General features: G+C 41.5%; 1 protein-coding gene across 2 annotated transcripts in view; it reads right to left on the reverse strand.

Annotated features, from left to right (window-relative positions):
• Positions 1 to 24062, reverse strand: part of LMO1 (LIM domain only 1) — an 81371-nt gene that overhangs the window by 14397 nt on the left and 42912 nt on the right. For both annotated transcript variants that reach the window (XM_050954573.1, XM_050954572.1), the window contains exon 2: positions 5534 to 5747. In XM_050954573.1, coding sequence (XP_050810530.1) covers positions 5534 to 5747 — 214 coding nt within the window. The remainder of the gene's footprint in view (positions 1 to 5533; positions 5748 to 24062) is intronic.

The following is a 24062-nucleotide window of genomic DNA, read 5'->3' on the forward strand; positions in this document are numbered from 1 at the left end:
CAATGAACTTTAGTATAAATATATCTGTAACGTATAATTCCACTGCAGTTTAGCATTAATTTAGTTCCAATTGCTGTAGAAGATGTTCCTTTTTTGTCTTACCTACTAGAGTTTGGATATTAGCTCCAAAGCCATTGAAGAAAGGAGTCAAATAAGAAGGGCTTAGAGAATTCTCTGCAAGTGAAGCAAAAAAATAGTGGAAGTGAATCGAGGACTGAGGAGATGGTGCAGAGAAAAAAAAGTTATGGATTCAGAGATCCTGTGCTCAGAAGTGACTACTTGGAGTGGAGAACTTCTAGTTGAACAGATGCGGCAAGTTACCTTCTACGTAGAAGGTTGGCCTGGTTGGTGGGAAAGCGTTTAAACAGGGAAGAAGAAGATGATGGATACACATTACAACATAAAGGCAGCAGGATACACAACAACATACATAGCCGGCAGGACAATGCTGAAAACAAAGCAGAAATGGCTGCAAGAACAAATAGAAATGAACAGAGGTAATCAAATGCTAAAGACATTAACATTAACAAGAACAATGCAGCATTATCACAAGAAATAAATCTTATTTGGTTATCTATGAGAGAGCCACAGAACAAGACAATTCAAATATCAACTTGTGCTGGAAAGCTGGCACTGTGTTACATATAAAACTAATAGTTGACAAGGGACAAGATTTTCAAAAAAGGTTGTCTAAAGCTAAGTCCATATTTAGGAACCTAAGTAAGTGGACTGGTTTTCAAATGCACTGAGCACCCAAGCAGCTCCCAATGATTTCAGCAACAGAGAATTCGGTGAGCATTAGGCACTTCAGTAAGGCATTCAGTGCTGCTCCACACAGAGCTCTCAGAGAAGTCTGAATAAAGGCATGGCTATGTATATTATGTGATGGATGCCTAACTGACGGACGACCAGGAACAAAGTAATGCTGCTAGTGTATTAAATAACCAACCCCTGCAATGGATACCTTTTCCTCCCCTTAGCAAGAGTCAGATTTAGATCATGTGCTCAATGTCTTCATAAGTGACCTAGAACAAAGAAAGAAGAGCATGTTCACCAAGTTTTCCCATTATATGAAAGTTAGGAGGCTGCCTAGCAGCAAGGGAGGCAAAATTAAAATGGTGGCATCTAGGAGAGTAAGACAGGAAAAATGATAAATAAAACCAGGTTTAATCAGGACAAATGCAAAGTGGTATGGTAGGAAGCCAGCAAAATGGGTGAATGTTGGGTGAATGTTGGTGAATGTTTGCTGGGAACTGGTACTACCAAGAGACATTTGATGAGAATATGGAACTCTTTCCTGCCCTGTACATAGTAGTCATTTTACATCGGTGTACAGTAGCAATACAATGCTACCAAATCAGACTTCTGCACACTCTTACACAGGGACGAGTGTCTACACAGAGTAAAACCAAGTCAGTTGAACATGAACAGGGAAATCATGCAGTAATAGAAGAGAAACACCGGGAAGTATAATGCGCGGAACTGAATTATTCTTAGCAAATTTAAATTTTAAGCTACTCATTAATCTCACCACCAACACATTGCTTTACACTTTCAGAGTTCTGCACAAATTCTAACTGACCTCCCACACACCCTAAAGAGGTAGAGAGAAGTACTGTAGTTATATTTGGCTTATAGCTGGAGACAGAGAAGCGATGTGACACACCCAAGTTAGAGTTAGTTCATGTCAGAGCCAGTGTTTTGGTAATCACTGAGATAGGTGCCATGTTAAGACAAATAGAATTAGAAATCTGGCTCAGACCACTGTCTGCAAGAATACCTACAGCATGGATTGCCTGTAAATTCCTCAGAATGCTGCTGGAGAGACCTGTGATCAATTCCCGGTTCAGCCACAGATTTCTTGTGTGACCTTGGGCAAGTTTCAAGAATCTGTAGAATGTGGATGAGACTCTCTTGCCTCACAGGGGTGTTGTGAGGATAAATTCCTGGATGATTGAGAGACACTCAGATATTACAGTGATGAGGATCATGTGAGTATCTAGACTAACGTGGAGGCTATATGGCACTTCTTACCCATATGACCCATCCCAGGGGCGCACACACTTTTTCCCCCTAATTTTTGTGAAGGAAGTTAGAGAGAACAAAACTCCAGCCTACCAGGAAATCCCAGCAGCACAAGCTCCCCTCCACTTCCTATGAGTACCCCAGCACTTTGGTGCTTCATCCTCCTTTGGACAGCCTCATGCTCCCAGCAGCATCGGCTAGCTGCCTTGTATTCATTGTCCATGCTCAGCCAGGAGCAGTCTTTGACTGATATTACAAATCTTCAAGGTCCTCTCTCTTCCTATCTTCTAAAATCACCTGTACTTTCAATTCACTTCTACCAAATTCCTCAGTCTCTCCCGCCCAGAACTCCTTGCTGTTCCTGGTGTCTCTTCCCCAAAGTCCAGCCTCCCTCTGTTTCATATTATTCTACTCTCTGCCTTCTTAAAAACCCTTGTATTCAGTCCTTCCCACCCAAGCAAATCCCACAACACTCTGCTCCCTACCCCAGTCTCTCTTCCCTCTTCAAACAGGCCTCCCCTCACCTACACTTTGGGGGTGGCCTACCTATACAATTATACTTGGGTCTGAGACAGTTGAAATTCTACGGATTCTTGATAGCACAGGCACTGCTTATATGACTGAGAGATTGAAGCGCAGAATTCATAACTACAGGAAAGATGCTCTGATTCCACTGATGGGCTACAAGGTTCCAGTTCTAAACACTGTAACAGTTAATTACAATCAAATATTTCACAACTCCATTTCTTCTTTTTAAAGGAAAATTAAGGAAAATTTGATTTGTAAAATTGTAAACACTACAGACTCCCTAAAATATTACCCTGAATCCATTAATACTTTGATCCCAGATAATTCAAGGGTTTTAACTATTGTCACAAATACAGCTGGTTTCTGGGAACCACAGGATTAACAAGTGTTCAACTTAATTACAGTCTATTGTTTATTGCTGAAAATCTATTCAGGGGATGATGATACAGGAGGAAATTCTATGGGGACAGGTGTTATAGAAAAATTAGCAGCTAAAAGTCATTTACCCCTCCAAAAACCCCTCAACATTATATCTTTTCACAGATTCCAAGGCCAGAAGGGACCATTGTGATCATCTAGTCTGACCTCCTATATAACACACGCCATAGAACTTCCTCAAAATAATTCCTAAAACAGAACTTTTAGAAAAACATCCAGTCTTGTTTTAAAAATGATCGGTGATGGAGAATCTTGGTAAGTTGTTCTAATGGTTAATTACTCTCACTGTTAAAAATTTACAACTTATTTCCAGTCTGAATTGATCTAGCTTCAACTTCCAAGCATAGGATCATGTTATACCTTTCTCTGCTAGACTGAGGTCTATTTTTAAATATTTGTTCACCATGTAAATATTTACAGACTAATCAAGTTACCCTTTAACCTTCTCTTTGTTAAGATGAATAGATCGCTCTTTGAGTATCACTCTAAGGCATGTTTTTTAATCTTTCTCATGGCTCTTCTCTGAACCCTCTCTAATTTATCAACATCCTTCTGGAAGAGTGGGCACCAGAACTTAACACAGGATTCCAACAGAGGTCACATCAGTACCAAATACAAAGATAAAATATCCTCCCTACTCCTTCTTGAGAGTTTCCTGTTTATGCATCCTAGGATCATATTAGCTCCTTTAGGCCACAGCATTACACTGGGGGTTCATCTGCAGCTGATTACCCACCATGATCCCCAACTCTTTTTCAATCACTGCTTCCAAGACAGAGTTCCCCATCCAGTAAGAATGGCCTACGTTCTTTGTTCTTAGATGTATACATTTATATTTAACTGTATTAAAACACATATTGTTTGCTTGCGCCAACTTTACCAAGTAACCCAGATTGTTCTGAATCAGTGACCTTGATTCCCTGTTTAGTTACATTCCGAGTATTTAATTTATTTAATATGTGCCAGGTTAATTCTATATTGTTCTATTTTTTTTAATCATAAATGTCACATGGTAGCAAGTCAAACACCTTACAGCAATTAAGTATAGGATGTCAATAGTATTATCTTTGTTAACCAAACTTGTAATATCAAAAAAAGATAGATATGAAAGTTAATTTTTCATAAACCCATGTAGATTTGCATCAATTACATTACTCTCCTTTAATTCTTTATCAAGTCTCATATCAGCCACTCCATTATCTTGACCGGGATTGACATCAGGCTGACAGGCTTATAATTACCTGGGCCATCCAGTTTACTCTTTTATAAAAACTGGCATGAGTTTAGCTTTCTTCCAGTTTTCTGAAACTTCCCCAATTCTCCAAGACTTATTGAAAGTCGACATTAATGGTCCACTGGCCTCCTCAGCCAGCTCTTTTAAAAATCTGAAGTCTTGGATGCACTTTAGCTGGACGGCCTGTCTAACTTTAGTAGCTTTTGTTTAACATCCTCCAGAGATACCAGTGGAATGGAAAGTGTCTCCATCACCATATGAGGAGAGTATATCATCTGTTTTTCCTCCCTGAATACAGATCAGAAACATTTATTGAACATTTCTGCCTTTTCTGCATTATTATTGACCAACCATTGTCAGGATTCTTCTTGTTCCTAATATATTTTTAAAACTCCTTATTGTTCTTAACTCTGCTGGCCACAGATTTCTCCTTGTGTCCCTTTGCTTCCCTTATCAGTTTTCTATAATTCCTAACTTCTGATTGATAGTCATTACTATCAATTTCCTTTTTATTTATTTTATATATTCTATACAGCGGACTTCACTTCCCCTCACTTTTGAAGTGGCCCCATTATTAGGGAAAGTATGCTATAGCTATTGTCTTATTAAGACTCATTTAAGCTTCCATATATACATATTTGCATATATCCAATCCAAAAAAAAAAGTCACAATTGTTCTTGAGTAACAGATTTTATTCACTACAAATGCACATGGGTGAGGATAGCTCTACCTGGAGGAAGAGTCATTGTTGGTCACAACAAGATTTCCTGAAGGAAAAACTTTTAAAAAACCTGATCTCTTATTTTGATACTGTTTTGCTTTGTTGTGTCACCAAGGAGCCTCATTTGCCCAGGGGGCGGGAGAGAAGTGGACAGAAAACAGTTAAATGTCTATTTAAAAGCTGCCATTGAAAGGTAAGTTGGACAGACCCTCAGCAGTTGTGTATCCACATAGCACTGAAGTCAGAGGAACTACATCAGTTTACACCAGCTCATGATCTGGCCCTCCATTTTAAAAATAAACATCCCTTTCTTTTGTAAGCTCGTAATTAAAAAAATGTCATAAAGCATGCCCTTCCCTCACTACCAAGCCTTACACATAAACAGTTCCATCAAATATAATACAGCAAATGAAAAAGTGTCCTTAAAAAGGAGAAAGCTATGGATCTTGTACTCAATTTAACTATTAGGCAATGCTAAAAACTGTGCATGTGGATATTTACACAGTACAAATTTAGAAAAAAAATAAACAGCCGGCAGTGAACTGGGAGCTTATAGGAAGAACCCACAGAATATACCTGTATTTACCTCAGGTAATCTCTACGGCAGAGAATGAGATTTGCTTTTGTGTAAAGAGTTGATCCAACCTCTCCAAGACGGCAGTCACAGCAGGCACATTTTAGACAATCTTCATGCCAATATTTATCCAAGGCCTTCAGAAGGTAACGGTCCTTGATCTTTCGGTTGCAACCAGCACAGCCTTTCTGTTTCCCTTTTGGTTGTACAGATAACATCGGCACACCTAGAAACAAAAACAAACCATTACAATTCATGAGACGTTTGCAGACAGACAAATATTTTAAGCAAAAATGCTTTCCCGCACAGTTGGGGACTTTCAGTGCTGCAGGTTTGGAGGAGATCATGTTTTAAACAGCTTTCGGCAGCAGTGATCAAAGAAACAGGTTTTATCTTGGAAGGGATGTTCACCTGCAAGGATGTGATAGTTATTTCCCAAATGATAAACTGACCCGAGCACCAGGTTGTTGGTTTAAAATCCTTCAGCAAATAAATTAGGTGCAATTTCAACATTTTTCTTTTTCTTAATTAACATTAACAGACAATTAACGAGACAGGTAAAAGGCAATCATGAAGATTTTAATGGCACATATTCCAAGGTCCTAATACTGGTCTGCTGTTGAGTTGAGCTTGGTAGAAGGGGAGGAAAGTGGGGGAAAAGAAAAATATATTCCACCCTTTTACTCTTTGCACTCTCCTCCCTCATAAAGACCCTGCTGAAAACTAGCATAGTCCGCAGCTATAACCTACGCTGCCCCAGGCCTCTGAGGGCAACTGAGAATAGCCAGAGCACAAGGATTCTTTAACAGTGCTGCTTAAGCACCTAGGATGTATTTCCGGATAACTGGCTAATCTGGGCTTTCCCTTTGCCTTGTGCCATCAGAGCAGGTACCAAAAACTCTGGGCCTCAATCAGATTCTGGACATCCCTGCTGGACAGTAGAGATGAGTGCAAGCATGTCAGGGAGATAGCTAGGTTCTCAATCAGGGAATCGGGAGAGAAAGCAGTTCTTTGGCCCCCAAATCCCTAGATGGTGATAGGACACCAAAGCCCCCAGGCCTGTTAGTACACTGCCTCTCATGGGCTCCTCTTCCAACTTTCCAATAAGCTGCTCCTCCCTACCGCCTCCAACTTCCCTACAGGCCTCCTCTCCCTTTTGGGTACTCAGTCATCACAGGACTCCTATTCCCTGAGCTCTGTGCCCAGAAGTCTTGGAGAGAAGCTGCTCGCCTGTTGCTTTGGAAGGAGTGAGCCTGTATCCTACTACCCCTCAGTATCCTCACAGGGAAAAGGGAGAAATTTGCTTTAGAGCACAAGGGCAAAGGAAACAAACATGGTTTACACTTTACCTAGAGCTTCACAGTGTCTATTACTGGCCCCGCCCCATATCATACCCACATTGAAATTAGGGAGCTGGGCCTCCGAACTGGCTTAGACGAAGTTGGGGAGATGAGAAGGTGGCGGTGATGGCAACAGTGGGGGTGGCACAGGATCTGCTCTCGTGCAACATTTTAGAACAGTTTTAGTAGCAAGTTATAGATCCTAGGAAGCAGCAGCTTGATATTGGAATTATTAACAGCCCCTTAACCTGAGCGGCACTACTTAGTGCTGCTGTAATAAGTGACATTTGCTGCTTTCCTTAAAAGCCAGGGGGATTCGAGGGTGGCTAACACTTGGCACATGTAGAACCCACCACTCTTACAGTAATAATTGCTCTGTCAGAGCTGCAAGTGGAGGACAACAGCACTTAAGACACTTCTGCACAAACAGTGCGCTATTGATCCATTTGTTATCAAAGTGGTCTCGGTACTGTGGAGACAGGTCAAGTAACATTCTTAAGGCTAAAAGAGCCCTCCTGCTCTAGGCTGCCAGAGGCTCAAAATCCACTTGCTTAGAAATATCTGCAAACTTGAGACACTGGTGACAACTATGTAACAATTAGTAAGAGAAGATCTACGCCTCAGCTCCAATACCACACACAAATCAACAATGCTACTCAAACGCATGGCGCCATCAGGCTGCCCAAAAATAGGAAAAAAATTTTGAGCAAGCACAGAAGTGTTTTCTAAAGAAAACCCACAAACAACCCCTCCCCCCCCCGAACTGCAAAAATTCAGAAGTGGAACCTCCTAGACTGCAGGGGTAAAATGTGAGCAGCTGTGATATTGCAAGACATGCTCACAAGAGACAGGAAAGGGGCTCGTGGGTTCTACACACTGTGCTTTTCACTTGGGCATTCTGGGAGCTCCACTTTTCCAGCTGATCTCTTCCTCAGAATATTTCCCACCAAGATATAATCACGTGCCAGCTCAAGCCCCACACCAGCAGACTAACTCCACAGACAAAGGATTGCAATACCTTGCCAGAATGGAGGCCTTGCGTGGAAACACTAACTGGATGTAGAAGTAGGGTTCAGTAGCAACATTAAGATTTTTTTACAATTTTCTGAGCTTACTGAAACCAAGCACCAGGCTTCCCTAAATGTAAGAATCATGTTGAAAGATAGTGTCTCTAGGCACTGGAGAAGGGAAGAGAAAACAACTCTCTATCTAGTAATACAACATTTTGGATTACAGAACTAAACTGTCTTGATATATGTAATCAAAGACTCTCCAAGGTCCTTAAAGAGCTGCGACACCACATAGTACTGGATGGGATTTGTTACTAATCATGTACTTGGGTTCCAGGGTGGGTGAAGGGCTTTCCACTCCTTTGTATTAGCACGGTTAGTCTGGTCACAAATTGTATAATTTCAGCTTTATCTGTCAAAAATAACCATACTCTCATTGGTCATTCAAAAGTGGATGGAAAGATAGGTTTGCTGTGCAAAAAATCAGTGTTTCCAATCTCTCATCCAGATACTCTTCAAATGGCTACCTTAAAACTCTCCGATGTCAATACTGCCGATCACCAGTGGATGGAAAGCAAGGGAGAAGACACAATCCAAGTTGCTAGTTGTCAACATTAGAAAAATCAAGTTTCAGGTGATCACAAGAGATTGAAATTCTGATGCAGCTGATCGCAAATCATGTACCAGCTTTTCAGCTGCCAAGTCGTGAAAGGGATCCAGAAAAACTGAACTTACAACATGTGTTTAGATCAATACTCTGGGATACTGTAGGAAAAACCCATGTTTGACAGCAGTTCTTCTATCCCCTTTGGCACTGGGTATGCTCGGCTGTGATAAACATTAGTAATTTGAGTTCAAACCTTTAGAGTTCAAGATACTTAAAATATACTGCTAACAATATATAAAGTTGCTGCTGCCATGTTAACAAGATTTTAAAACAGGAACTCTGTGTGTGTGTCAGTATCTCTAATTTTTTCATTCTCTGCCAGTTGCATATGCATTTACTGTACATCTATCAGGGCTCAAAACCAGCTAGTAGGTGCCTACATGTTGTACTGATACTTCTCTGAAGCTACTATCTCTAAGGGTATGTCTGCATAGTATTTTGGAGCAAACCTCTCAGACTGGGTCACCAAATGGGGTTTGCATTAGAGCCCTAAAAATTGCAGGACTGACAGCATGAAGCTGCAACTTGGACTTCACAGTATGGGCTCTGAAACCTAGGCTGAACGCCTGGAACAACAGCTCTGAGAGCATGAACTGCCCCATTCATCTCAACAGAGGGTTAATTCATCATTCCTGGCCATCTGAGTAAAAAGTGTCTACTGTTTCATTCTTCACGTAAGGCCATATCTATAAATATGGTGCTACTGAGGCACCTCTGCAGCATGTTTGGTGAAGATGCTCTAGGCCGATGGGAGAGAGCTCTCTTGTCGGCAGAAAACCCCACCTTCATGAGCAGCGGAAGCTATGTTGGCAGGAGAAGCTGTGCACACAAGTGCTTATGCCAGTGAAGTTTGTGTCGCTCAGGGGTGTGACTATTCCTTCACAGCCCGGAGCGTCATAAGTTTTGCCAACAGGCTATAGTGTAGACAGAAGGGGAGCCAAAAAGCACACAATCATATTTTGAATATCTCCACAATCTACTGTGAGCAGCATCTCATACTGGATATTCACAGAGGCGGAGCTTGTTTTGTGGGCAGAGTTTGGAAGAATGCACTACCGCTCCCCGCCCCAGTCTGCTTCCTGAGCCACACTGTCAGACAATCTATATAAGGCTGCTTCGTATTCGGACAAGTTTCATGGGTAAGGCTCGGTGTTCAGTTTTTCCAATACAATATGAATAAAGGAGGAGTTTAACTTACCTAAGCTCATACAGAAAGAAACGCTGTACATGGCAGAACAAAATCAACTCAATTTGGAGGAGTCTACCCCACCTGTAGTAGCCTCTACTCCGCTACAAAACGTTATTGTTCTTGTAGTTATTAACTTTATACTACAAGAGATCTACGCATATCCACCCAAGTTTAAAGCATCAGTGGAAATCCAGCAGGCACTGAAAATACCAAACCCCAGGTATGTTCCTCTGGTAGTGCGCTTTATCAACACTCACACCTTCATTCATAAATATGATTTGAAACAGCTCAGCAAATTTACAGATCTCCTTCCCTACCCCTACATGGAACCACGTGTCATTCGTGAGATCTTAAACAAGTCTGGAGATCCTGCCTCAGACCCATCCCAGGAACAGTAGATGCCTCTAGTTTCAAGGTTTAATCATTAAGTTTAATTGGTTCTATTTCTCCAAACAGAAAATAGTTATATAGGTGGGATTTTCTAAAGCACTTAAGTGACTTAGGAATACAAGACTTTCAATGGGACTTGTGTTTCCACGTCACTATGGGGTTGAGGGGGAGAAGTCACACACTACAAGAATGACATTTGCCTTCACTCAAAAAGTTGGGCTCTTAATAACTGCGGTAAGATCAGGACTTCTGCTGAGGCTGTGAGGGATGGAGGGAAAATGCAGTTCTCTTTCTTAAAAGATTTTTTAAAGAATTAGTTTAATCAATATAGGAGGAAAATTTTCCTTAATAAAAGTTAAGCAGGGCTTGAACTAAATTGTAAGGGGGTCACTAGTAGTCTGTGTTTAGGATGATTAGTGGAACCACAGTACGATTTGTTGTCCCATATGTGGCCTGTAGGCAGATAACTCTCTCAAATCTCTACAGTCTCCATTCTGTGCACGATTGTCTTAGGAGAGGCTCATGGGAACAGAAGGAGAGCAGCACTTTCCAATTTTCTTTTAATAACTAGCAGAAAAGCAGTGAAGATCTTTTTTACAGTACCTTTGCAAGGAAAGAAATGCCACACATTTGGTCAGTTTTCAGCAGGGGGTTTTCTAATGAAAAAAGCCAGCGTTTCAGAGATCATATGATGTTCAAAGCTGCTATTCCCACTCAGATAATAACGAGCAAGGTCAACCTGTGCTGGTCAGGTTCAGCATTTTGAAATTACATTTTGGTCTAGAAGGTTCCCCTCCCCCAACACCCTAACCAATCTGGATGAAGCACAAATGAAACTATAAAAAGTTTTGACTGCAATTAGCTGGCACACTGACATGGCAGGTGAGGTGTGAAACAAAATTTCAAAACTGCCGAAGTTTATCAGCATGGATTCACAGGGTACTTGTCATTTCATTCCAAACAATGAGCGAGCAGAATCTCCAAAGCATTGTAACTTCACAGCCCGAGCCCTACGGGGAAATCTCAGACTACAGGGCCGGTATAAATACCAAAACTCACTCTCCTCCCTCCCCGAAAAACAAACGACCATGGCTGATTAATGCCAGCCAGCCAGTATTCAGAGCCTCAAGTTTTTATTAGTAAGTCACTTCCTTACCTTAACATCATGAAACACCACTGGAGTATTCTTTATTTTCTAGTACTTATGTAAGCAGAGTCAGGATAAGCTCTACACTGACATCTGGTGGAAAGAATTTCAGAGAGTGTATTTGCATAGGCACGCCCACCCTATCCCAGACTCCCAAGCTGTGGGACTGCTTGGTGACAAATTGCTCACCCTCAGTTGGGTGGTACTGGCTAGACATGGGACATGGGTTCCAAAACCCAGAGAATTGAGAGAGGTTGGGGACAGGTATTTGTGCCTGGTGGTGCAGTCTCCTTGTGGAGCCAGAAGCACCAGTTGCACCCCCTCCTCTCTCCACTGTGGAATGTCAGAGTTGATTTTTTTTATTCCTTTAAGAATTTAAATACAGGTTACTGAGCTGAAATCACTTTGGGCTAATGGTGCACTAGCACTGGGGCTCCCCTACTATGAGCTGGAATCACTAAGAGCTGAAAATCACTAAAAAGCTAAAATCACTGAGCTGAGAGCACTGAGTATGGTGCTAACTAGTGGGGAGCCCAAAGCTATACTGTGGAACAGAGCTGCTGGCAGAGTGGAGCAGTTTGTGGGGACAGCTGGAGCGGATCACGGGACAGCTGGTGGCAGCAGAGCGGCTGACAGAGCAGAGTAGCTGTGGGACAGGTGGAGCGGCCCACAGAGCGAGCGGAGCTGAGCAGTTTGCAGAGAGAACTGGAGCAGCTCATGGAGCAGAGCAGCTGGTGGAGTGGAGCAGTTTCTGAGGACGGCTGGAGGAGCAGCGTGGAGCGGCTGGTAAAGCGGAGCAGTTCGTGGAGAAGGCGGAAGCAGAACCCACGGAGAGGCAGGGCAGTTGGCCCCGGACCACGTAAGGTGCCCCTTTCTATCCACGCTGGGGGGAGGGACCTCTACAGATAAGCTCTCGAACTCTGGGGTGGCATTGACCAGAGACTTTTGGGTTGTTGGACTTTGGGGTGATTGGACTTAAAACCCTAAAGGGAAAAAGGACAGTGCCAAACGTACTTGGAGGTGGGTTTTTGTTTATGGTTTGTGTTATAACCCTGTTTGTGGTGTTTCTCCAATGGGATGCCGCATTAATTCCTTCCTTTATTAAAAAGATTTTGCTACACTCAGACTCCGTGCTTGCGAGAGGGGAAGTATTGCCTCCTAGAGGCGCCCAGGGGGGTGTGGTATGTGAGTGTCCCAGGTCACTGGGTGGGGGCTCGAGCCGGTTATGCATTGTGTTACTGAAACGGAACCCCTGGATACTGAACCCGGCCCTTGTTGCTGCCAACTCAGAGGGGCAGAAGGGTTACACTTATCTAGGGGTATGTCTATACTACCCACAATACAGCACGGCCGCGGCAGCACTGTAACATGGGCAGTATAGACATGCTTTATCTCCAGGGGGAGAGCCCCAATGAGCGGTGGTAGCTTTATCACCGGGGGTGTGGCTCCCAGTAATAAAGTGCTGTCTATACTGGTGCTTTTCAGCGCTAAAACTTTTGTCACTGTGGGGTGTGTTTTTTCACGCCCCTGAACGACAAAAATTTCAGCACTGAAAGGCTCTAAAGCAAAAAATACAGTTCATTTTGACTGGCGAAATGTGGTATTGAAATGGGTGCTAACAAAAAAAAAGGATATTCCTGAGATCATTCTGCACCAAAAATTTAAAAATTGGGTGCCAAAAAATTTAAAATTCTGCATACAATATTTTAAAATTCTGCAAATTTTATTTGTCACCTAAATGTGGAGGCTCCAGCATGTCATTGGGAAGCACAGGCCACTGACTGCCTAGAAGTGGGAGATCACTGTGCAGTCACACGCACCCCCAGGAAGGCTGCACGCAACCCTGACACAGCGCAAGTACTAATTCTGCCCCAGAAACACCCCAGGTACACAAGGCAGGCTCAGAAAGGAAGGATCCAGATGCAGAGGGGCTTAGTGCGGGCGATCCAGGTGTGGGTTGAGAGGGTTCTGTGTGGGGCAATCTGGGTGCGGGTGGCTCAGTGGGGGACCTGGGGAGGGAGGGGAATCTGGATGCACAGGGCCTGTTAAGGGGTTCTGGGTGCAACGGTAATGGCATTCTGCAGGGGGGGGTCCAGGTGAAGGTGGTTGGGGCTAAGCAGGGGGGTCTGGGTATGGGGAGGTCAAGATGCTGAGGGAATGGGGCTCAGTGGGGTGGGGATCCAGGTGCAGATGTTTGGGGCTTGGTGGGATGGGGATCTGGATGTGGGTGGCTCATTAGGGTGGTTCATTAACAGCTGAACCACCAACCAGGTCTTCCCCAGTCCTGTCCCCCACCCCACAGTGATTTACCTCTCTTCCAGCTGCCCTGGGCACCCAAAACATACTGCTGGGGAGGGTCACGTGACTGCTCTTGTGGTTTTCCTTTGCTTCTCTGTCAGAAAGTCATTTTTCTGAGGGAAAGAAAAGAAATCTACAGGGGACAGAAATTCTGCACATGTGCAGTGATGCAGAATTTCCTCAAGAGTTAACAGACCACCTCAGGCACATTCCCACATGCACTGGTCAAGCTAAGGTTATAAAGGAACATACATCTGTAGAGCTGGGAAAAGTAACATGCCGATGCTTACCTGTTTAAATACGTAATCAAAATGTATTACAAAGGAATTTTGATAAAGTACTAAACAGGAAATTTTGCAAATGATATCAAATTCCATTCTCTGTCTCTTCCTCTCCCTTTGCCCCGCCCCCCACCCCCATTGCTCACCATCCATGGTACCTCTTCTTAGAAACAGTAGATGAAGATTTTCTATTTTTGGCAACCTATATTCCCTTCCTTGCCCTTTACAACTTAATAGACTTGCTGCTGGTAAATACAAAATAAAGCTATACTTAGCGCTCACAGCTCCAACACACATTAAAAAAATTACAGACACCACCCTCTGGTCATTCTGAAATTTATGACTGTGTCTAAAGAGGATGTTATTGTACTGGGTAAGCTAAACTTTACCTCTACTCCAGAGCTGACAAATGGGCTTTAATCAGCCTATATCTTCTGTCAAGGGTCGTTCAAGAAAATTATTCAGCTGCCTTATACCACAAGTATCAACTAAATACACCCTACATGTTTCTCAATCATTTTCCAGATATTTTATTCATGTGGCAATTTGTAACTATACCTCTAAGGGCACCCTTCGAATATCTTCATTTTCAAGGGACTGGAAAACTTTTATAAAGGGTAGGCCACACATTTAAACAATAGTTACCGAAAGGGTGCTGTGATGTACGTCTCTACAGTGCTCTGTTCTGCAAGAGGGCTCCTAGTCCTGTCTGAAAGCATGGAAGTTCACCACCTAATTTCTTTAATGCAACTCTAAAGGTTAATTGGTCTGAAAGAGTAATGTGGACTGCTGGCTAATAATATATGCCTCAAGGCTTCCTGGCTTTCTTGTGTTTTATACAATCAAGTCCAGAGCATAATACGCAGCTGAGATCACCATGACTTTTCGAGCCCTCCCCTCCTTCCCCCAACAGCCCTCCAACCTACCAATACATCTAAAATGCTTCATATTAAAGCAGCAGTAGCTGAAGGCAGTTCTGTTCCACCTGCATTTCATGCCTTGTTAGAGGGGGCTCAGTTAAGAGCAGCAACTGCACTTCTCATTACCACTGCAAAGAACTAAAAACAACCCTAATGAGGAAAGTGTGTGAGCGTACAGTATGGGCTAGGAGGAGGGAAGTCCTCCCACATTCCCTAAGGAATCTGGCCAAAATCTTCAATTTGCCGTTTATGACAGCTAATTAGTTATTCTATTCAAAATCTTTGCTTTAAATAAAAGAACTAATTATACACAAAGGTCACTCCCCCCACCTCCTGTGAAGCACACATAATTGGCTTATTTCCCCAACATTGTGTGTATGTTTTACACAATGCTTTCAGGCAGATGGCTTTAACTCTTTCTTTTAGCAACTTCTTTTTAAACTTTTCCACAGATTAGCGCTTTTACCATCATAACAACTTCTCACAACAACAGACTGAGTAACCTCCCTCCCCTCCCCCAAAACGTACTAGCAGACTGCCACTCTCCAGGGCAAGGTCTACATCTCCACGTAGGTTTGTACAACGCCGAGCACGCAGGGATCTGGGGACCACTGTGGTAGTGTTTTGTTCAGCCATGAACTATTGCTTAAATGGCTGCCCAGTGCTTCCAAACATATAATTAACCAATGTGCTTCAGGTTGGAAACCAGGGGCTACAATTCTTCTCAGTGCATATGCTACATTAATTGCAAAAACAAATATAAGAAGGGGGTAGATGGAACATTGAACTCCTAAAGTAATAAGGGCTTAAAGCAATTTGTGCTTAGAGATCGCACTTTGGGAAGTTGGGAGATAAATACCAGGTTAAATTGTCTATCTCAGAGTACTTAAAGAAATCTTATTTACAACATCTAATAGTTTAATTTAAAAAACTGACCTTCCAGTAACAAACTAGCATTTGGCTGCAAAAGACAAAATGGCAAATGAAGAGTAAAGTAATCTTATTAACTTTTGTCAACACAGTAAATAAGCAGCACTCTTGTGGTGTCTTTCATCAGAGGACCTGACATTTCTAAGCTTTAGTCTCAACACCAACATAAGCAGAGCTGGGCAAGTATTTACAAAAAAAGAAGAGGATTTAGAGAATTTTCAGTCTTATTTTTCAAACAAAAGCACTTTGACTGTGCTCGTATTACTGTTGTGTTTATCTTCTGTGACTATTCTAGCAAACTTGTTTGCTAAACAGGAAACTATCAAGCCAAAGAGTACATTTTCAGTATTTGCAAACTTGAATATTTGCTCCAGAACCTGATTTAATGAGTTAGGGCATCCAATGAATGAGCTGAACATTACCATGTGATGCATGTACAAATCAAAATATTCAATATACGCACCAAACTGCTTATGAACGAGCTATAGACCAAGTCATATTCATCAAAATTATTCAATGAATAATTTTAAAAAGGAATGTATTATAGAAAACCCATGATCATTTCTTAATTCTAGTTTGTACTGTGATATGCAGTGGGTGATTTCAGTATGGCTTTGGGAATTCATTTGGTGGCATTCTTTCCTCCGAGTCATTACAGAACAAATTCCTCAAACATAATAAGGAACACTGTTGTTGCAGGGGGCAGTTTCTAAGAAGAGATGTAAAACTGAGGTTCAGAACAATTCATAGTTAGATATCCCACGGCTTGCTTTTTGTGTGTGCGTGCCCGTGTGTAAGTAAAATGAGTAGGACTTTAGCCCTAGAGTCTTGGCCAAACTGCAGTACGTGATTGTATGCTCTGATTGCCTACTGCAATCTAGCAGTTTCTATTGCACTAGGTGGCCTAATTTTTCAGAAGTGTCTAATGATTTTGGTTGCCCAACCTGCAACACTTTTAAAAAGGGCAAGACAGGGTACTAATTTTCAAAGAGTGCTGGCTGAAGCTGGGCACCCAAACACAGATATCCAAAGTCACTCTTCTTCATTTCTTGTCCAAGAACTGCATACAGATGGACCTAAGCCATAAAATTTGGATTACAGCTCAGAATCCAAACTTCCTTCCTTTGGGGTGTTCAGATGCCTAGTGCGGGCCACTCTCTTATGTACCAGTGCATTCAAGTGAACAACTTGTAGTTGATAAAATCTCTCTCTATATCTATCTCACACACCAGGCACTAGATGGAATCCACAATGGTGAAGGTTGCAGAACAGCTTCCATAAGTAACATTTTCATATGTTCATAAAAATATTCTAGTTGCAGGCTTAAGTTTTCCAGGTTCTGCATCTTTCCAAAGATATGGACAGAGTATCTATGGTTTTGTTGGGTTGCTTTTGTTGTTGTTGTTTTGTTTTTGGTTTTTTTTAGCATGTTCACAAAATCCATGCAATAGTTCTGAGTTCTGGGAGAATTAACTAAAACCCACATTTCTCACCTCCCATCTCCTCAGTGTCAGAATATTCTAGTCTCTTAAAGACATCGCTAAAACAAAATCAGTTGAGTTGAAATTTGGCATGGGCTGCCTTTTTAAGAGGATTATTAGTACCTTTGTTTAGGGACAGGGAAAGCAGAAATAAATAAAAAGTTACAAGTGAAAGAACAACCTAAAGCACCTTAGCAGAGACATGAGAAACTTGCTTGTGGGAAAATATTGCAGATTCAGTGATTTCGCATTTGGCTGGAATTCTTTCCGTATTCTACAAATTTGTAAGTTACCATTAAAACAAAATTAAATTCTTTGGTTCTTCTATGAAGAACATTTAACTGCCAAAGCAAATAGAAAAACAGGTCTGTCTCCAGGCCAAATGGCAACAAAGGTGAGAACTCACCCTTCACTTAGGGTAACTATATTGTAACAAAGCCAACTTCTTTTCTCTATTTTTAAAAAGAAATTAAATGCAAAAACCTTAATTTAAGTCTGCAGGGTTAAAATCCCCCCAAAAACCAGGGGAATAAGTGTTGAAATCAACTCTAAAGGCAGTTGATACTCTAAATAATTTTGTTATTATTAATATCCTACTTTTCTGTTAAGTGTCTTGCTTTATATATTTGTTTAGATTGCAAGAAGTACACTGTAAAAGCAGCAAAGAATCCTGTGGCACCGTATAGACTAACCGACGTTTTGGAGCATGAGCTTTCGTGGGTGAATACCCACTTCGTCAGATGCAAGAAGTACACTGTGACAGACGCAGACCAGTGGGGTACAGGAGTCTGGTAGAGGGCAAATATACTGGTCACTGGGTGAGTAGTTTTCTGTTCCCTGAGTGACCAGAGCAGGGGCTGCACTAGAGTAATCAGGAACCAATTAAGGCAGACAGGCTGATTAGATCACCTGCAGCCAATCAAGGCAGGCTAATCAGGGCACCGGGATTAAAAAGGAGCTCACTCCAGTCAGGGAGGGGGAAGCCAGAGGAGAGGAAGTGTGTGTGAGGAGCTGGGAGCAAAAGGTGCAAGGAGCTGAGAGTGAGAGGGTGTGCTGCTGGAGGACTAAGGAGTACAAGCATTATCAGACACCAAGAGGAAGATCCTGTGGTGAGGATAAAGAAGGTGTTTGGAGGAGGTCATGGGGAAGTAGCCTAGATAGTTGTAGCTGTAATGCAGCTGTTACAAGAGGCACTATAGACAGCTGCAATTCACAGGGCCCTGGGCTGCGGGCCCGGGTTCCCCCCAAACCTCCTAACTCCTGATCAGACACAGGAGAAGTTGACTGAGACTGTGGGGAAGATCACTGGAGGTGAGCAAATCTGCCAATAATCGCAGAATCCACCAAGGTAGAGGAGGAACTCTGTCAACACATATACTAAAAAAAGGATACAGAACATGTCTGAACTCAGTTTTAACAGTGACTCTTTAACACTGCTTTAATTCAGGTTCTTTTATTTATTTGTTTTAAATTAGTGAGTACTTTCAGGTGAACAGAGCCGTATCATTGTAAGATCATCATCATTTCTTTTTCCTTTTTGCAGACATACACATTGTCAGCTTAAGCTTTCGGCAACCTTAATAGAATTTCAGTGCCCACTGCCAAATGGCCATTTGATGTTCTGCTCTGTGTACACAGATGAAGCAATCTGTCACAAACCCTAATACAAACAATAACAACTCTCTAATCCAAAGCTTTCACAGGCCTACAGAAGTTTCTCAAGAATTTTGGAGACAATAAAAATTTGTGCACTACCACAAAAGAATCTGAAACCAACCAAGCCTAATGAAATATGGTTATATGCTTTTCAAATGTTTTTAAAAGGGAATAATATTGAAGCCAGAGGCAGTATTTGAAGCCATCAATAGCTAGAAAGTCATTAAAAAAAACATCAAAAGCTACAGCCATCACAGTTCATCACAATATGTAAGCAGGAAGACCTCAAAAAGCTTACAACAGATTCACACTCTGAAATACACCCCCTGCACAGAATTAGTGTATTTCACAGTCAACTCTTCACCTTTACCTCTAAGGATCTAATTGCATTTCCCCTGGGTTTTTCAAAAGATGAGCAAGAATCTACTTTTAAAGAGTGCAGACAGAGTCTTTCCACTTAATTCAATCCATGTAACAGATACAATTGCTATTGACCTTCTAGTGTCATGAAACATACCTCTCTAATGATTCATAAAGATGCATTTATCCTGAAAAACCTAGTTTTTTTATCTTCCCAAGCAACTACCAGACAAGCCTATTTGCTATTAAAAGTTGAAAGAGGGCTGGGGGGAGCCATTTCCTCCTCCTTTGTTGAAAGAAGAAAAAAAAAGCCAACCCACTTTTTTGCAGCAATAAGTACAAACCATTTGCATGCTTAACTGTCAGACCATGCACTTTCCATTAAAGAGATAGCATCCCCTTTCATAAGTCCATTTGGGATCCATTTTAGTGTTATCTAAAAATCAAATCTACATGGTAATCCTTTTAATGTACTCTTGACTTTTCAAAACAGCTTTATGTTCCTTCAGGAAATGTTTTAAGCCATTACTCAGTAATTACTATTCACCCATGAAAACACTGATCTTTTACAATATATAATCAGTTTGCTGTCTTAAAAATAAAGCAGGCTGGAAATCTGTCTCATGAAAGTAGTGGCAGAAAACCAAGGTTACCAAAGGTAAATAATTTTCTGCCTAGCCAATATATTCCAGAATGACATATTGCTCTAGTGTATATAGAAGCCTCCAGATGAAGATAGTCAGGAGACAGTTGTATGTACAGTGATCACCATTAAAAAAAAGTCAAGAATTACCAACAGATAACTGTTAACAATTTTTCCTCAGTTTAATAGGGAAAACTGTGGTATCTCTGATAGAACTATGCTTTCAGTGTTCGCAAGTGCCAAGTTTTTAAACTGACAAGGTGGGTGAGGTACTATATTTATTGGACCAACTTCTACTGGTGAGAATAGCAAGCTTTCAAGCTTAAACCGAAAAGAATTCTCTCATCGACCTAGCTACTGCTGTTCAGGGAGGAGCGGAGGTAGACAACCACCTACATCAATGGAAAACACCTACATCGACGTAGGAGAAGTCTACGTTACGCTACAGCACTGCAACGGCATAGCTTCACATTGCAGCTGTGCCTCTGTAGAACTCATAGCATAGACACTCCTGAGGAAACATATGGGGCAACCAAGAAGGTAAAACTCCTTGTTTGTACACACATGCTTAAGAAACCAATTTGTCAGTGTGTAGGTCAGAGTAAAGAAGGAAAGAATTCTATATTGGGGGGTGGGGAAGTTTAGTAAGCGGTGAGAACATTTTGCTGTGGTGAGCCTTGAGCTACAATCAGTGATCCTGAAGCAACACTGGACCTGCAGAAAACACACCAGACCCAAAGTAAAGGATTATACTGAAAAGGCCTCCTTACCATTCCCTCCCAACACCATCTTGAAATAGCACCCCAATTCCCAAGAAAGTTCCCCAATGTGCCTGCCTTGTGGAACCTTCTGATATTAATTAGAAGGCAGAATGTATTTTTTCAAATGCACTAGCTCAGTTATGGGTTTGATGCAGGAATTGTCTGGTGAAATTCTACAGCCAGCATTATGCAGGAGGTCAGACTGGATGATCATAATGCTCCTTTATGCCTTCAAAATCTATTAGTATCTGAACGTAGTGGAGGATGGGCAGGAAAAAAACATATGCCAGATTGCAGCACTGCTTCCACTCACCTATTTAAAGACAGGACCAGATCACGAGAGTACTTAGGCAGGCCCATAACCCAACCCACAACTTCATTTCCATGCAGCCTTAACCAGCTGAAGTCTTTTCTGAGGATGGTGGCTGAAAAAACTGTGACATTAGCATGGGCCACTACCCTTCCCCTTTAATGCACAGGAAAAGCTTGTTAATATCTGTTAGACCTAGAATTAACCAGTAACTAATCATACGGTATAGATCAGAGTGGGTTTTTTAATCCATTTTTATTTATATTGCTAAATCAGGGCTTAGCAATAAACAATTGGCCCCTTACGCTATAAGTCTAACATGTAAACACCTTGAAAATGAGTGACAAAAATTAGTAACTATCAGAGTAATTAGTTGGTGCCAACTCTCTTTACATTCCTTCAATACCATCATTATTTATTTATTTTTTTGAGTAAATCATGCGTGGAGATAACTCGAGTGCTACACAGACAAAGGCAACAAAATGGGGGGAAACTGCATGGCTTTTTTGTGCATTGCACAAAAAGTTGGAAAATACTTATGTAACACTGTGCTCATTATTCCAGAATGAAATGAGCACTCAGGGTCTGGGACAAACTATTCTGACATTTAGTTTACTGCACCCATGAAAGCACGTAAAATAGACTGCAAATACAGTCTAGTCTACTATATACACAACATTTATAGTACCATGGTACTCAGAATACGCGGAGACAGGATCACATGAGACTCTCCTCATTTTACGGCTGACCACTGGGCTGCATTCAAGCTGATCCCAAGGGAACCATTTTCATTAACCTATAATACCTTTCTAATCCTATTCCTTGGACCTCAGACCACCACCAGCACAAAAACAGACGACTTGCTGCCTACACACTGGATGTAGTTCACCAACATTACAAATGCTCTGTGCGGCAACAGATCCTCTTCAAGAGGAAGTTTGCTCTTAAGACCAGTTACTTATGCTCCATTTAATTCTCACTGACATGTTAAAAAAATTAAGTGTAAAACTAGCAGGTTTTTATTAATTATTAATTTATTATTATTATTATTATTATTAAAAGAGATGAGTACAAACCAAAAACCCAGATCTGAAAGCCTCTGAAATTTGGGATGTTCTGGAACCTGGATTGAGTCCACATCAATTTGTGCTTAATGGCTCTTCTGTTTATTGCAGTGGTTCAGTGGATTCCCAAACATTTCCAGCTGCTTCAAATGGGTAGTAAACGTCGAGCTTCACCTCCAAACTTTTGACAACACAGAACAAGAAATTCCAATTAGCGTACTTTACCTTCCTTCCATTTCAACAGTCAAGTCCCAACTGCTTGATGTAGTCTGTGTTTTGAGTGGACACCTCATCATAAAATTCCTGACCACTGAAAAGAACTACTCTCACCTTACTAATGAAATAGAGAGTCTAAAGTGCCCTTCAAACTTTTTTCTAAAGAGATTGCATCTTCAGATGAGTCTCAATTTCACAGCATCAGGGAATTGTGTGCCAATGCATTGAACCAGAACACTAGAGTCTAGCAGGAGTTAGATACACATTGCTAACATCAGGGTTATTTTAGATTAGAGTTCTTCCAAATCAATTTTAGATTCAAATTTTTAAATGCACTCTCCAGAATGCAGGGAAAGAATTTGCTCTCAGTGGATATTTTCTACTGCTTGGGTGCAACTCACACTTCTCTAAGAAAAAGGATGCAACTAACCTTTGTTACTAAAGTATCAAAGCTGGGTCACATAGGGAAAATTATGCAGACACCAACAATCCTAAAAAGGAACAATATACTTAAGGCATTACTTATAAAAGTTGCATACAAAAATGTACTGCAGAGATTCACCGGAAGCTTGTTTTAACTGAGGGATTTTAAAACTGGAGGTCAGGACCCGTCAGAGGGTCGTGAGGTTATTACATGGGGGGTCGTGAGCTGTCAGCCTCCACCCGAAACCCCACTTTGCCTCCAGCATTTGTAATGATGTTAAATATATTTTGAAAAGTATTTTTAACTGGGGGGGTGGGGGCTCGTACTCAGAGGCTTGCTATGTGAAAGGGGTTACCAGTACACAAGTTTGAGAATCACTGTTTTAACTGAACTTTTATACTGCCAAGACACTTAGGTCCAGACCCAGCCATCTTTACACTTGTACAATAGTATTTTACTGCACAAGCAGTTCCATTTTTACTCATGGAGCAAGATACTATTCAGCGTGGTCAAAGGTGGTGTAATGTGACCCCAAGGAAAGTAATCATGTTGTAGTGTTAGAGGGCAAGCAAGATGGGCAAAGTTTGGCCTTTGGAAGATCACCTGGAAGGACTAGAAAAAAAAATTACAAGAGTTCTATAAAGTCCAACTAAAAAAGTTCTTGAGATAAGGCAAGGCAATTAGCAAGACACATATGGGAAAGTTAATGTCAAAGTTCAAACCAAAAGCAATTAAGATGGGTAAGAGTGCTCCACAACTTGACACAGGTTTCTTTTGTATTCAGAACTTTTCACTAGCATTAAGCATCTTAACTTGCCGTATAAAGACATTATAATTAAAACCTGTCAAGCTTAAATCAGTCATTTATAACAAGTGCCCAAGAAAGCTTTTAAACCAGACTAAATGTCTCTATTAAAATGGAAGAAGTATCAGAGACATTTTCAGTTACAATAGTTTTTTTCCTAACTAGATAGTTTGAGAGATTAGACTAGTTTAAAAAAATCAAAAAGTTCTATGGAAGTCTGAAGCCACTTAAGGGGGGGGGAAGAAGAGGGGGGAAGTGTGGCAATTAGAAAAACCTTTTAAAAACATTAAACAGCCCACAATTCTTTGTATGAACTTGAGCACTTCAGAAAGCCTATAAAGAGGCCCAATTTCCTTCAGAATTATGAGCACATCAGGGAGTGCTCTAGTATGCTCCCTAGAGATAGGGGCAATTATGTCAATCTGCCACTAGAAGCCGGACAGTTACTTGGACAGGCAGCTAGCAAGCTTTTAGAATCCCAGGCCGAATAGCCCTATGCCAGCTATTCAGATTCATTCCAATGCTTTCTTGTCACACATACTACTTCCATGAATTAAAGGGCCCATAAGAATTTAAAAAAGCAACCTGGCTCTTCACTCTGTAAAAAGGAATTTATCTACCAAATGTTGAATGGCACCCTGGACTAATC

Source organism: Gopherus flavomarginatus, chromosome 5, assembly GCF_025201925.1.
Source record: "Gopherus flavomarginatus isolate rGopFla2 chromosome 5, rGopFla2.mat.asm, whole genome shotgun sequence".
Lineage (NCBI taxonomy): Eukaryota > Metazoa > Chordata > Testudines > Testudinidae > Gopherus > Gopherus flavomarginatus.